The 13927-nt window shown below is 41.3% G+C and overlaps 1 protein-coding gene across 4 annotated transcripts in view; it reads left to right on the top strand.

The window, feature by feature from the left end:
* ano5a (anoctamin 5a) overlaps positions 1-13369 on the top strand; it is a 210787-nt gene extending 197418 nt beyond the window's left edge. For all 4 annotated transcript variants that reach the window (XM_059976030.1, XM_059976029.1, XM_059976032.1 and 1 more), the window contains 3 exons: positions 1114-1298; positions 6840-6945; positions 8661-13369. In XM_059976030.1, coding sequence (XP_059832013.1) covers positions 1114-1298; positions 6840-6945; positions 8661-8885 — 516 coding nt within the window. In that variant the 3' untranslated portion in view covers positions 8886-13369. The remainder of the gene's footprint in view (positions 1-1113; positions 1299-6839; positions 6946-8660) is intronic.
* The last annotated feature ends 558 nt before the right edge of the window (positions 13370-13927 follow it).

The raw sequence follows: 13927 nt of genomic DNA, 5'->3' as shown, positions 1-13927 counted from the left end.
GACCCAATATTATATGACACTTTTCATATACTAAAGGTCAAAGGTCAAGCAATATAGTTACAATGTCTCTACAATGCTTCCTTTGAATTACATATAATGTTCAAACACCTCCATCTCCACATCAACACTCCAGACACCCAAAATGGATGTTAACCTCCACTGACTCTGCACTGCATTTATGCATCTCAAGTCAGTGTGGTGTTCCTTGGTTTGCAGTTGATTGCAGTCTGCAGCTCCAAGAACACTTGCAGCAGTTCTCAGCTGCATTTTAAACTCAACCCACAAACCCCATTCAGGTCTGAAGACTGGTTACTATTGAAATTAATATTTGCTATATACCATAACTCCAGAATATTGCCAACAATATACCAATGTAGATCACATCGGTGTAACTGGACAGTGTGGACTTGTTGAGCCTAAGTGCCTGTGTGCTGCATCTCTACATAAGATACTATGCACACCCTCAAGGAACTCCAACTGATTAGTCCAATGTGATTTACCTTCCATAAATCTATGTTGGCTGCTCAGTCCATATATTCTTCTCAAGATGTTCACTTCTTGCATCTTTCGTTGGAGACTGGTTACATCCGCTATTGGAGATGGGTAGTTCCCGGTTTCCTCTCTCCCTTCATCCTGCAAGGTCAGGCTTGATACCTTCCAATGCACAGAAGAAATTCAGAATCTAGAATCTTAGATCAGAGAATCCACCATCTCTTAGGCCACCTCCTTCAAAATTGCAGACACAGATACTTGAGATTTATTAACTTTTAAGCTCCCCAGATCTTCTAGGATATTTTTGTTTTGCTCTCACTTAGTTCCTTAAGTTCACTGCTCTCACTAGACCTTTGTAAAGCAATGTGTGGAATCACTTTGATCCAGTGCTCAGAATAAAAAAAATTACCAGAAAGGTTTCTGCCTGAACCATTGACTGGTTATTCCTTTCCATAGATGCTACCAGACCTGCTGAGTTCCTCCAGCATTTTGTGTGTGCTACTACTGAAATTAGATTTAATGCCCGTGATTACCCCCCACCCTTTATAAATATTCTTTATTATATACTTTATGCACAAAAGGACAAACTACTTCACTGTGTGATTCCTTTCAAATCCCTAGGCTTTCATCGTGGCTTTTACTTCTGATATGATCCCACGTTTGGTGTACAAATACGCATATTCTACAAATGGTGACCTGCCAATGAAAGGATATATCAATAACAGTCTTTCAATTGCCGACACTTCTGTCTTAAAAGCTGAATCATTAACATCATCATATAGTAGCATTGAAATCACATCGTGCAGGTAGGAACTGAAAAAGCATTCTTTTGTCTGGTAAACATATCTTCAAATTTATTTTAACAAAATGTCAGATATTGCGTTTGTTTTGTATGTTGACAGTTGAGTGTGCATCTGGAATTAAGGCTCTGAAACCAAGAGGTTCTTGATTAACTGAGGCATGTTCCAGGACTCTGATCTACCTGCTATAAATCCATGTGGACTGTTATCATCTTGTGCATGAGTAGATGCAGAGACCAAAGGTTTGGTAGAGTAGGTGGTCCACCAGGGAATGCCACACACCGGTGTCTTGAACAATTTTGTATCTGGATTATAGACATGTGACAGGCAAAGTGCATTGGTTATGCAAGATTAATGCAGCTGCTGTGGCATTCCTGGTATAGATGGGAAATTTATGCTAAATGAGTTCTTGGATCCAATATTCTGATAATCCACTATGTACTCAACTTGGGAAAGTTAAGTTGCGTGATCTTCATTGGCAAGATTTTGAAAAGTTAGCTTTTCTGAGCACACACCAATCTCTAACGCCGAACAGGGCACCTACTAGTTGCAGCTTTCTTTGTTCTGGAATCAGAGCATCAATGGGTTCCTACTACCCTGTATATTTTTAAAGATATCTGCTCATCCACATCGTCCACTGTCACCCTAGTACTCCCACTGTACAGCAGACCACTGAGGCACTGTGCAGAGGTTGCCTGAGGGCTAGTTATAGGCAGGCCGGTATGAATGATACGTCCATTCATTGCTGAGATATGAGGTTTCAAGGCCAGAGTCCAGCCAGCACAGTGAGTGTTGGAGTGACAGGACTTCCTGGATCCTGATATTGCCCTAATCTCCACCAGTTCAAAGTCAAAGTAAATTTATCATCAACATACATACATGTCACCATATGCAGTAGATTCCTTTCAATTGGGATACTTCAGGACCAGTACACTTTGGCCCCTATTAGGCAAAGATTCATGAAAATAGTTAAAAGATATAAAAAAAACAAACTACCAAATAAGTGAATAACAATTTATGGATTTAAATGAAAAATGAAATAAATCAAAAACACTACCAATACCTTTACAGTACGATAAAACTGTATTAGTTGTTAGTAGTTGTCAGTGGAGGAATTCATCTGCTGTGTTCTTTTGATTGACTCTAAGCGAGCAAAATCTGTGCAGACACCTAGTGCAGATAATTGACTGCATTCATACAATGCTTTAGATGATTGCATCCCCCAAATCTTTATTTTTATTATAGCATTCAAGATGATTGTTCATCCCTTCAAATACCTTGTAGTTCCTAGCTTGCTGAAGTACAGTAGTGAAATCCTTTCATTTTCACTCAAGGCCATTTCTAGCATCTCCAAGCCTGAATGCTTGAAACCTCAGTGAACAAAACTGTTCTGAATTGTCTTGCTGTTTATTTTACACCAACCAATGATGATGGCATCCATCTGTTTCAAAGGACAATGTTTTTTTTTGGCACTGGAGTGACCTCTCCAAGGCACAAGCCTGGACGGAAGGTATGGAGATCCTGAGATCCCCTGTCATCAAGGTCCCCCTCTCAGCCTCACTGCTATAATCAAAAGAAAAGTGAAGCAATATGTTTGGCACCAACTTGGCTGCCGGAGCTGCAAAAAGGATGTTCAGTCACATCCGTCCACTTGGGATTTTCTGTCTGGGTTTACTCCCATAGCCTTCACCTCTCCTGAGGTTTCTCACAAGGCAGTAGGTCTATTTACCCATAGCTGGGGATCTGGCTCACAAACTCGAAGGTGTATCCACTCACCGGTGGGCCTATGTGCTACATGTGCAGGGGCCAGACCTCCTCCCCGTCCTCCGTAGTTCAGCCTCAATCCAAAAGGAGTTCTGTTTCCATGTGTTGCCAGCAAGGAGGCACCACATGAGGCTTGCTCTTGGAGAGGATAAGTTCTGTCAACTATCAGTGGTGAAAATCATTACTTTTAGAGCACAAGCATGCTACTGCTGCTAATTAAAAACTGATCACTCTAAGCACCGTGGAGTGTCTAACAGCCATACAAGTGCATGCGACTGACAATAGTTAGTAAACACGAGGGTATCTGCAGATGCTGGAAATTCAAGCAACCAAACAAAGGGGCTCCTCTTCTTCCACCATCAACTGCTCTCAAACGCATCTCTCCCATTTCCCGCACATCTGCCCTTGTCCTCACCTACCACCACACAAGCCTCCGGGTCCAACGTATAATTCAATGTAACTTCCGCCTCCTCCAATGGGATCCCACTACCAAGCACATCTTTCCCTCCCCGCCTCCTTCTGCTTTCCACAGGGATCGCTCCCTACACGACTCCCTTGTCCACTCGTCCCCCCATCCCTTCCCACCGATCTCCCTCCTGGCACTTATCCTTGCAAGCGGAACAAGTGCTACACCTGCCCTTACACTTCCTCCCTCACCACCATTCAGGGCCCCAGACAATCCTTCCAGGTGAGGCGACACTTCACCTGTGAGTCGGCTGGTGTGGTATACTGTGTCCAGTGCTCCCGGTGTGGCCTTTTATATATTGGTGAGACCCGACACAGACTGGGAGACCAGTTTGCTGAACACCTACGCTCTGTCCGCCAGAGAAAGCAGGATCTCCCAGTGGCCACACATTTTAATTCCACGTCCCATTCCCATTCTGATATGTCTATCCATGGCCTCCTCTACTGTCAAGATGAAGCCACGCTCGGGTTGGAGGAATAACACCTTATATACTGGCTGGGTAGTCTCCAACCTGATGGCATGAACATTGATTTCTCTAACTTCCATAACTGCCCTTCTTACCCCATCCCTGATATATTTAGCTTTTTCCCCCCTTTTTTTTTCTCTCTCTCTGCCCACCACTCTGCCTGTTCTCCATCTCCCTCTGGTGCTCCCCTCCCACTTTCCTTCTCCCTAGGCCTCCCATCCCATGATCCTTTCCCTTCTCCAGCTCTGTATCCCTTTTGCCAATCACCTTTCCTGCTCTCAGCTTCATCCCACCCCCTCCGGTCTTCTCCTATCATTTTGCATTTCCCCCTCCCCCCACTACTTTCAAATCTCTTACTACCTTTCCTTTCAGATAGTCTTGACGAAGGATCTCGGCCCGAAACATCGACTATGCTTCTCCCTATAGATGCTGCCTGGCCTGCTGTGTTCCACCAGCATTTTGTGTGTGTTGACAATAGTTAGTAACTGTTCAGCAAGTTTCCTGTCCCAATTAAGTAATATAGGGCACCAAGTAAATGAAGGGAATCTCAAATATTTTATTGATTTAGTTTTTGTTCTCTAAGAGTTGGCCCAAATAAGTGACTGCCCCAATTAACCAATGGCCAATTAGCAGGAATCCACTGTTCCTACTTTGAGATTCACTTTCTTCCAGGCATTTACAGGAAAATAAAGAACTACAATAGAATTTATGAAAAATAACAAAGGCTGACAAACAACCAATGTGCTAAACAAGACAAATCATGCAAACAACAGTTGAATATGATGATGCTGCTGTGTGGAGCTTGTAATCAGAGAGAAATCTCCAGTCTGGGAAGGGTGCAGGCACATAAAGGGGGAGGGAGATGACAACGCAGATGCAGAGGGACTTTGTAAGATTTGACAACACATGAAACAGCCAGTCCACAGCAGCAGCTAACACTCATCAAGCTGGCTAGATGCCCATGCCCTCTCCTTATTCCCATTCCAACTTGCCCATTGCCTCCTGTGGTGCCATAATGAGGCCACACTCAGGTTGGACGAGCAACACCTCCTCTGCCGTCTTGGTAGCCTCCAACCTGATAGCATCAGCATTGATTTCTCTAATTACCAGTACTTCTCCCCCTCCCCCTTCTCTCATTTTCCATTCCTCTTAGCACTTCTGTTCTCCGCGCCTGCCTGTCGGCTCCCTCTGGTGCTCCTACTCCTCCCCTTTCTCTCATGGTCCACTCTCCCCTCCTACAGATACTCCTCCTTCAGCCCTTTACCTTTTCCATCTATCACCTCAGAGCTTCTCACGTTACCTCCCCTCCCCCTCACTGGGCTTCACTTACCACCCGGCAGCCTGTAGTTCTTTCCCATCCACCCCCACCACACCACCTTTTCTGGCTCATTCCCCCTTCTCTTACAGTCCTGATGAAGTGTCTCAGCTCGAAACATTGACTGTTTACTCCTCTCCGTTGATGCTGCCTGGCCTGCTGAGTGCCTCCAGCCATTTATACAGGGTAAGGCTCGTATCTCATCCTAGAATGGTGCATTGCTCGCCCTTCAATATCCAAAAGCAGCACGCCCACTGGCAGCAACTGAACATTTACCTCAGTTGCTCAGTTCAGATCGCGCCAGGTCGTAGTGAAACATTCAACTATTTCAAAGTGCAGAGAGTACTGCTCAAAAGCAGAGGCCTGAGCTATGGTGCAAGTTTCCAACAAGAACTGCCTGTTGTGGTAAGCAAACCAAGAGTTCAGCTGAGGTTTTGGGCACAGCAGCACTCGTTTAGCCTCCACATCAAACAAGGTGGCTTTCTTAGTCTTGTGTTACATTCCGCGTAGCAGATTAAAAAGGACCAGCAGAAATGGAACACACCTGGGGTCTGAGTCTTCCATTAAAAACACTATTTTATTAGTAACTACATAATAAAGTAATATAAAACAAGATAAGGCAAACAGGTTACGAGAGTTTATGCATATATAAGTGAGTAAATAAAGTTCCCAAACTTCTCCCCGCTCAGGTGATAAATGATACAGTTTTACGATGGTATAGGTATGAAATCAGGTCAGTTCGTGATATTGAATTGAGTAGATTGAGGAGTGATAGAGAGAGAGTGGTGATTTGTTTTCCCAGTGCCGACGCCATCGAAACTTCCCATTGTCCTCCGAAGTCCTGTTAAAGTCACCAACTGTGACCACACAAAAGAGAGTACCATTTTCACGTGGTAAAGCTATCAACTTAGGCAAGGGTTAAACACACCGATAGCTTTCCACTGGTCACCCCTTTTCCACACTGAGAGCAAAACCCATCCTTGTCATGAGCACACAAAGCTCATCCAGTGTCAGTTTCATCTGTGTCTTGTGTGTTTGATTACAAAGCTGATTGACCTTGTATGTATTCCCCAACTGCTGAATACCAGCTGTCCATCAAATAACTCCGCCCTGCCGAAACCATGCAAACCACAGGCTGTTCATTGCTCTCTTTGAATTAGTACACACACTCTCTCTCTTTTTAAAGGAACAGTCCATAATGAATAATCTTTCAGATCTCGTCACACTTGATTTGGAATCAGTATAAAATCAAATTAAATTAGAAAAGAGAGCCAAAAAAAAACAAGATTGTGTTCATGGGTTCATTGTCCATTCTGAAATCTGATGTTGGAGGGGAAGAAGCTGTTCCTAGAGTGTGTGTCTTAAGGCTCTTGTACCTCCTACCTAATAGTAGCAATGAGAAGAGGTCATATCCTGAACAGTTCTACTAATCAAAGTTCACTGTTAAGCTTTGATATCACTTGCAGTTTATGTTAGTCTCCATTGCATTTTCTACATTGCACAAATATTATCAATGATTCCTTTCTAATTTTATAGATACAAGGATTATCGTTATCCATCAGGACATAAATTTGAATTCCAGCACACCATGCAATTCTGGCACATTTTGGCTGCAAAAATGGCATTCATTATCATCTTGGAGGTATTGTACTTAAAACTCTTATTCTTGAGGTACAAGCAATAAATATTACCTAATGTTAGGGTTGTAACTAAGTTGAAGGGAATTTGGATCGGTCACATAATGATGACTGTGAGCATAAGTTGTTAGCTGCGTTGCCGGCCTGAAATTGTGAGGATGATTGTCAAAACATTATCTGGTTAACTATCCATTCACAATTCCAGCAACGTATTTCAGACAGGGCTGTAGGGGTATGGTTTTCAGAAGAATTGACATTCCCAACCAAGCACTTGGTGATCACCAACCATCCATTAATAATAAAAAAAAATCACCATGGATAGTTTGTTGCCCTTTGACCCTTTAGTAAAGTCATGGTTGATTGAACTCCACCTCAGCACCACCTTCCTACTGTCTTTTTATTCCCATGATTCCCTTAAAATGTGTCAGTCTCCACATTAACTATATTCAGTGTCTCCATTTCTGCTGTACAATGGGACAGTGAATATCAAGTATATTTTCCTCATCTTCATATTAAATTGACAACCATTTATTCTGAAACTATGACCCTCAGTTTTAGGCACCCACAAAAGAACAAATGGTCTCTCTGCAACTGTCCTTCAGAATGTGATATAGTTCAGTAAGACCATTTCTCATTCTTCTGTATTCCATTTAGGATAAGCTCAACCTCCCTTCACGCATCCCAGAAGATATCCTAGTGAGCCTTCTCTGCATTGCGTTCACTGTAAATGCATCATCATCATTTTGTGCCGTGTCATATAACATTGGTGATCATGGTCTTCCATCTGTCTTTAGCACCTCCTTCATACTGTTGTCCTTATTCTTTGCCCTATTCGTGACCATGATTGGCAAATTTTTCTGCAGAAGTAGTTCGCCATTGCCTTCTTCTGGGCAATGTCTTTACAAGATGAGTGACCCCGACCATTATCAGTACTCTTCAGAAATTGTCTGGCATCAGTGGTCGCATAACCAGGACTTGTGGAGAGGAAAGGTGGCAGGGGCAGAAGCCTGAATAAGATGTGGGAGGAGGGGAAAAAGTTCAAGCAAGCAAAGCAGGTGACAGGTGAAGCCACATGGGGAAGAAAGTGGGTGTGTAAGGGAGGGGGAAGAAAGTGGGTGTGTAAGGGAGGGGGAAGAAAGTGGGTGTGTAAGGGAGGGGGAAGAAAGTGGGTGTGTAAGGGAGGGGGAAGAAAGTGGGTGTGTAAGGGAGGGGGAAGAAAGTGGGTGTGTAAGGGAGGGGGAAGAAAGTGGGTGTGTAAGGGAGGGGGAATAAAGTGGGTGTGTAAGGGAGGGGGAAGAAAGTGGGTGTGTAAGGGAGGGGGAAGAAAGTGGGTGTGTAAGGGAGGGGGAAGAAAGTGGGTGTGTAAGGGAGGGGGAAGAAAGTGGGTGTGTAAGGGAGGGGGAAGAAAGTGGGTGTGTAAGGGAGGGGGAAGAAAGTGGGTGTGTAAGGGAGGGGGAAGAAAGTGGGTGTGTAAGGGAGGGGGAAGAAAGTGGGTGTGTAAGGGAGGGGGAAGAAAGTGTGAAGCTGTGGGATGATAGAGCTGAAGAGTAAGAAATTTGATGAGAGAGGAGAGTGCACCATGGGAGAAAGTGAAGAAGGAGGGGCACATTTTGTACGTGTTTCATCTCACTCTGTTGGCTCCCATCATGCCCTCCCAGTATCTGTGTATTAGAATTGTTCACCTCAGCATGCTGACTGATATTTTCCCATTCCAATCCAGCACGTCGTCTTTCTGGTGAAGTTTACAGTTGCAGCTTTAATTCCTGATGTCCCAGGGGAGGTGAAGGATCGAATCAAACGAGAGAAGTATTTAACGCAGAAGATACTACATGAGTATGAGCTCAACAAACTGAGGGCAATGCTTGCTGGGAAGGAAAACATTGTGGTCAACAAGGAGGTGTCAGTGCATGCGGAGAGAGTGGAACTGCTGAGTGAGGAGCTGTAATCCATGCTGTGTCTGTTTGGGAATGTTCGAAAACAAGAATGTTTTAGTTGTTATGGAATAAATCAATTAATTCAGTTCTTTTTAACAAGGAACAATGTGCTAAGATGACGTGCATTTAGCTCCAGTAATCACCATGTCACTGGCACTGATTCAGTTACCGCCCTATACTACCGTCTTGATAAGGACACAGTTTCAGTCTGATCCCTGTACAGGGTCTCCGTCAAGGCAGTGTCTTAATCCTCCTGCTAACAGCTTCTGATATAATCATTATTTGCCTTTGTTCTATGGCAAAAAAACTTCTAATGTGAATGGAGCCTTCCAAAATTTTGTCACTTTGGATACATTGAAAAGTTCCTATTTAAGATTAGGAAGAAAGATACTAGGATGCATTTTAAAGATGTATTGTAATTATTATGAAAACCAATGCAAACTTTTGGATGCAATGTTCCGTTGATTTCTTTCTCTATTTAAGCTATATTTTTTTTCTATTTGATCTTTATTTGTTTATTCCATCTACTGTCTGTAAAAAAATTTGCCACCTTGGCAATTTTACCCTTAGCACGCATCACTATAACAAAACTAAACCGAACTCTTGCAAGATATATTGCATTAGATTGTGACCCTCGAACCAAGAAAGTAAATAATACTGCTGTATTTGGTGCCTAGATGGTAACTACTGATCTCCTGTGAGATATATTGCATATAATTTTTGGGTTAAATAGCTGCAAAAAAATCTCTCTTTAAAAAATATACAGTTCCTAATAATCTTTTACAATTAATTTTTAACACAGACTGAATAGAAAAACCATCAGGTCATTGGGAGTAACCCAACAGCAGAGGCTATAAATAGCCCATGAATTTAATCTTTATGGTAATATCAAAGGCTGCTTATTACTTGTATAAGTACCGGGAGAATACAAAATTAGAAATTGTCCCTGAAGTAAGGAGAGTCCAATATCATAGAGAATGGGACCATTTCTCTATTGGAAGCATTATATGAAATATACAGCATAGATTTACTCATTGGTTTTCTCCTGCGATTATTATGCTTGATGATGCAGACTTGGGTATGTTAAGTACACCCTTATAAAATTCTAATTTCAAAGTGTTTACATTGTACTGTTGCAGACAGTGAGGTTTGATAAGGGTTTCTGCCATAGTTGAGGCAGAAGTGACCACCACGAATCTGAGCTGCCAATCAAAAGAAGCGTTAATGCATCATCTGTCCTACGAAGGCTCTGACTGTTGCCCGTTGGGAATTCCTACCTCGGTATCTCACACCTGGTTGCTGTGGTTTTTCAGTGCACATGGTCCTCAACATCTGGTGCTTCAACAACACAAGTGGCAGAGACAACTATAGAATGTGTATTTGCCCATTCTCAGTGTAATTTGCATGGGGTCACTTCTGTAGTAAATTGAAGGATGGTGTTTGGACCTGGTGATTTTGCAACCCCTATTTAATGTTTGCCCACTCAGCATATCATTTGCTGCAAAATTCATAGGGAATAGGAAAAAAGATCAAGTCTAATCACTTTTGCAATAATTGTCAAAAAGTATCATTAAGGGCTGATGAAAATCCTAGAATTTTGATTGGTTCTGGTAAAAAGGCTCAAGATTCCATTTGCCTCATCAACAGCTTAATTGACTTGAACTTCAGCACCAATTAGGGTGTTTAGTGCTTGATGTTAACATCAGTGCAATGTATTCTGTCCCTAAAATTCACAGACTTGTGTTGAAGACATAATAAAGCTTTTGGATCTAATGACCAAGGTTGAGTTTCAAGGTAAATTAATCTCCATGGCCTTAAATCTGGAATAGCCCTCTTTGCACGCTCCAACCATGTTCTGCTTCAAATACCGGTGCTCATTCAGCCTTTTGCAGAGTTTTGAAATGCTCTTTTAGTAGAGTATTAGTAAAGTTTGTATTAATACCTTCTCGATACACTCTGCACTAACATCGCCTCACTTGATATGCAACCATCAGACTGTGATCGGAGTCCTATTGTCCTTAAACATTCAGAGCAAGAACACTGAGTGTGTAAGCATGTGAATTTAATAAGTACACAAAGCCAGTCTAAAGTAACACACTAATGAATGTAGTTTATGGAGCTTGTGACAGTTGTGTCCTAGCCTTCCCCTTCTCTTGAAGAAAAGAAGATTCCAAACAGCTGGGCAAGATTCTTGCCAGCATGCCAAGTTTAACTTCTCTACTGCTAAGAACTCAGCTTCTGCAGTCACAATGCTACCCCCCCCCCCCCCCGCAGACAATATAGCAGTGTTTTCCTTTACTATATGAACTGTTACATAAAGGCTAAGACTTTATCTAACTTTATGAAGAAGGCTAATGAATAGCACATAATAGGTACATGGAGGTAGAAATTCATCCTCGGTCACTCAATCACTCTGCGTCTGAACTGTTGCTCCATTGAAGGTGCTGTAGAAAATCAGATTTTGGAAGCAGAAAACAGAATGTATTTGCCACTACGTTGAATTAGTGACTTTGGACAAATTTCTGTCTCCATGCTGTAGTGAGAAGAAGGTTGAAAGTTGTTGTTCTAGCTTTAATTAATGAAAATTGCACTTTGAATGTATTACCCATTCCTGAGGAGTTGATTTCAAAATTGTGAAGCATGATAGGATATTACAAATACTGGCAATGGTCTGTTTTGTTTTGATTAACTCTTTGTTGTTGAGTTTTTCATATCAGCACTTATGTTAACATCAACTTTAGTTGCTCTTGTTCACAATCCCATTGTCTCTGAACTCTAAACCTTCCACAGTTACTTGTTTTACTGTGAAGCTGTACCTGAATTTTGTGCTCTGCTGGTCACTCATTCAAATGCTTTCTTTTTGTCTGGCTGGCCAATACAGGTTTAGGTGAAAAATAATGAAATGGTATTTTTAAATTATTCATGCAACCTAAGTTGCATGAATTTGTCTCGAGTTAGATTAGTAATACTGTAAGACTTTTTTTTCAGTCATGTCTGTATACTGGCTAGAAAACCATTATTTACTGATTTTCTATTGTTGCATATCTATGAAATCATTTCATCATATTAGAAATATGAAGCCAAAGAAATGTTGTCAAATAAGACTTTGCAATACACTGGCGTCAAAATGTACAGAATTATACCAGTTTCACTAGTCATCAGCACTAAAAGCTAATCACAGAAATTGGTTGTGTATTTGACTGTTAGTATGGAGGGGAGAAAAGTTCGACATTTAAGTGCTAAAATTGAGTGCAATTCTCCCCCCCCCCTCATGTCCCTTTTACAAATCTAAATGGTCAGCTGAGTTTCTTTAGTCTCCCAAAACAATATTTCAAAACATTTGCACTATTACAATAATCTGATATTAATGCAGTCTTAGAATTAGAAGTGAGCCAAATAAAAAATACATTAACATCACTAAATGTCAAGGAATTTGAAGCAATTGGATGTTGTTTTGGTGACTTGAAAGCATGTATTTCACATATTTTCATAATTGTTGTAGGCATTAAGTATGTCAGTATCTAATCTTGTAACAATTACTTGACGTTATTATTAATGTAATCAACGGTAACATAGATGTTTAAATGAAGCATTTTGTAAGAAAACCAAACACAGGTGCCTTCCTCAAAGAACATAAAATATTCATGTAACTGATACGTGAGGGAGGACTTTTAGTTATGATTATTGTTTGTATTCTTCTCCTGTACATTCAGTGCCTTTGAAGTCAACGCAAGCAAATGGTAGAAGGTGAATACTACTGCTAGCAAAGTTTTATACGCATTTAGTGTGTGCAACAAAAGATAATCTTTCCTGTCTCACCAATGCAGCCACATGCTAAACATCTTTACAGCCTGTAAAGCATAGATTCTAAAGCTATCTTAGGTACATTTGTACTTTGTCAATCAGTTTCTAGTTGAGCAAAATTATTTTCCTTTTAATCATGCTGGGATGGATGTACCTTTCTCAAAATTACCGTAAGCCATATATAATGTACACACTCAGTTACCTGTATGGAACAGTATTATCCTCCTTTGTGAAAGCTGTTGCTTCTTGCTTTACACAACCAGATACACTGAATAGTTTTGACTTCCGGATGAAATGCTTGGAAGTGAGAGCTGAAAATGATGATGTACTTATTGAGTTTCTGCTAAGTTATCTGGTTATCTGTATATTTAAAGAAAATCAACTGAAGTAAATTGAGAAAATGTAATAATCTACTTAGTAATACATTTTTTATTGTTTTGTATAATGCGTCTGGTGTATTTTTATGAACTCACTTATGCACAGAAGGTGGGATTTCCTCCTTTAGCTCCAAAATAACTTAATTGCAGATATTTTAGTGATGCTCAGTATTGCTAGTTTATAGTTTCAGCAGATTTCTTTCTTGTAAGACCATGTTTGCCTTCTACATTGCATAGTCCTGTTTATTCAGAATTATTGCATAACAGACCTACTCTGTACCCGACTTGAATGAAACAGTATTTTACAAATGCCAGAGCAACTTGTTGAATTATTTTTGTTTTTTTTTTGTTCTGACTATATTTACAGTTCCAGAAACTTTCACTCTGATATGAAAACTCACTTGCAGTTCACTCCTGTGTTTAAGATACCATCTGAAATGGAACAGGGACAGTGAGACTGGGTTCACACTCCCAGGCAGAGTGTCAGAAGTGGACATAATCCTGATCTGCTGAGATTGATGTTAAGCAGTCAATGTACCCAACACTTCAACTATACAGCAATATCATGGAAAGTCCCATTTTCTGAGGTTACAAAGAGAGCTAATCTGACTTTATCTCCATCTTCCCATCTCCCCCCCCACCCACACTCCCCACTAGTAGTTCCCATTCCTACTACTCCCTCTGCCCTCCTAACTTCCCTTCCCTTTATTCCATGATCCTTCTTCCTTTGCTATCTGATTCCATTATCTTTATCCTTTTGTCACTTCAACCTGTCACCTCCCAATTTCAGGTGCTTTTCCTACATCTGCCCATAACCTCTCACATATGGCAGCATTGGTGCCATCCAAAGAAAATTCATCAAGTTAGTTCCT

Source organism: Hypanus sabinus, chromosome 7 (genome assembly GCF_030144855.1).
Source record: "Hypanus sabinus isolate sHypSab1 chromosome 7, sHypSab1.hap1, whole genome shotgun sequence".
Taxonomy (NCBI): domain Eukaryota; kingdom Metazoa; phylum Chordata; class Chondrichthyes; order Myliobatiformes; family Dasyatidae; genus Hypanus; species Hypanus sabinus.
This window is presented reverse-complemented; position numbering and strand designations above follow the sequence as displayed.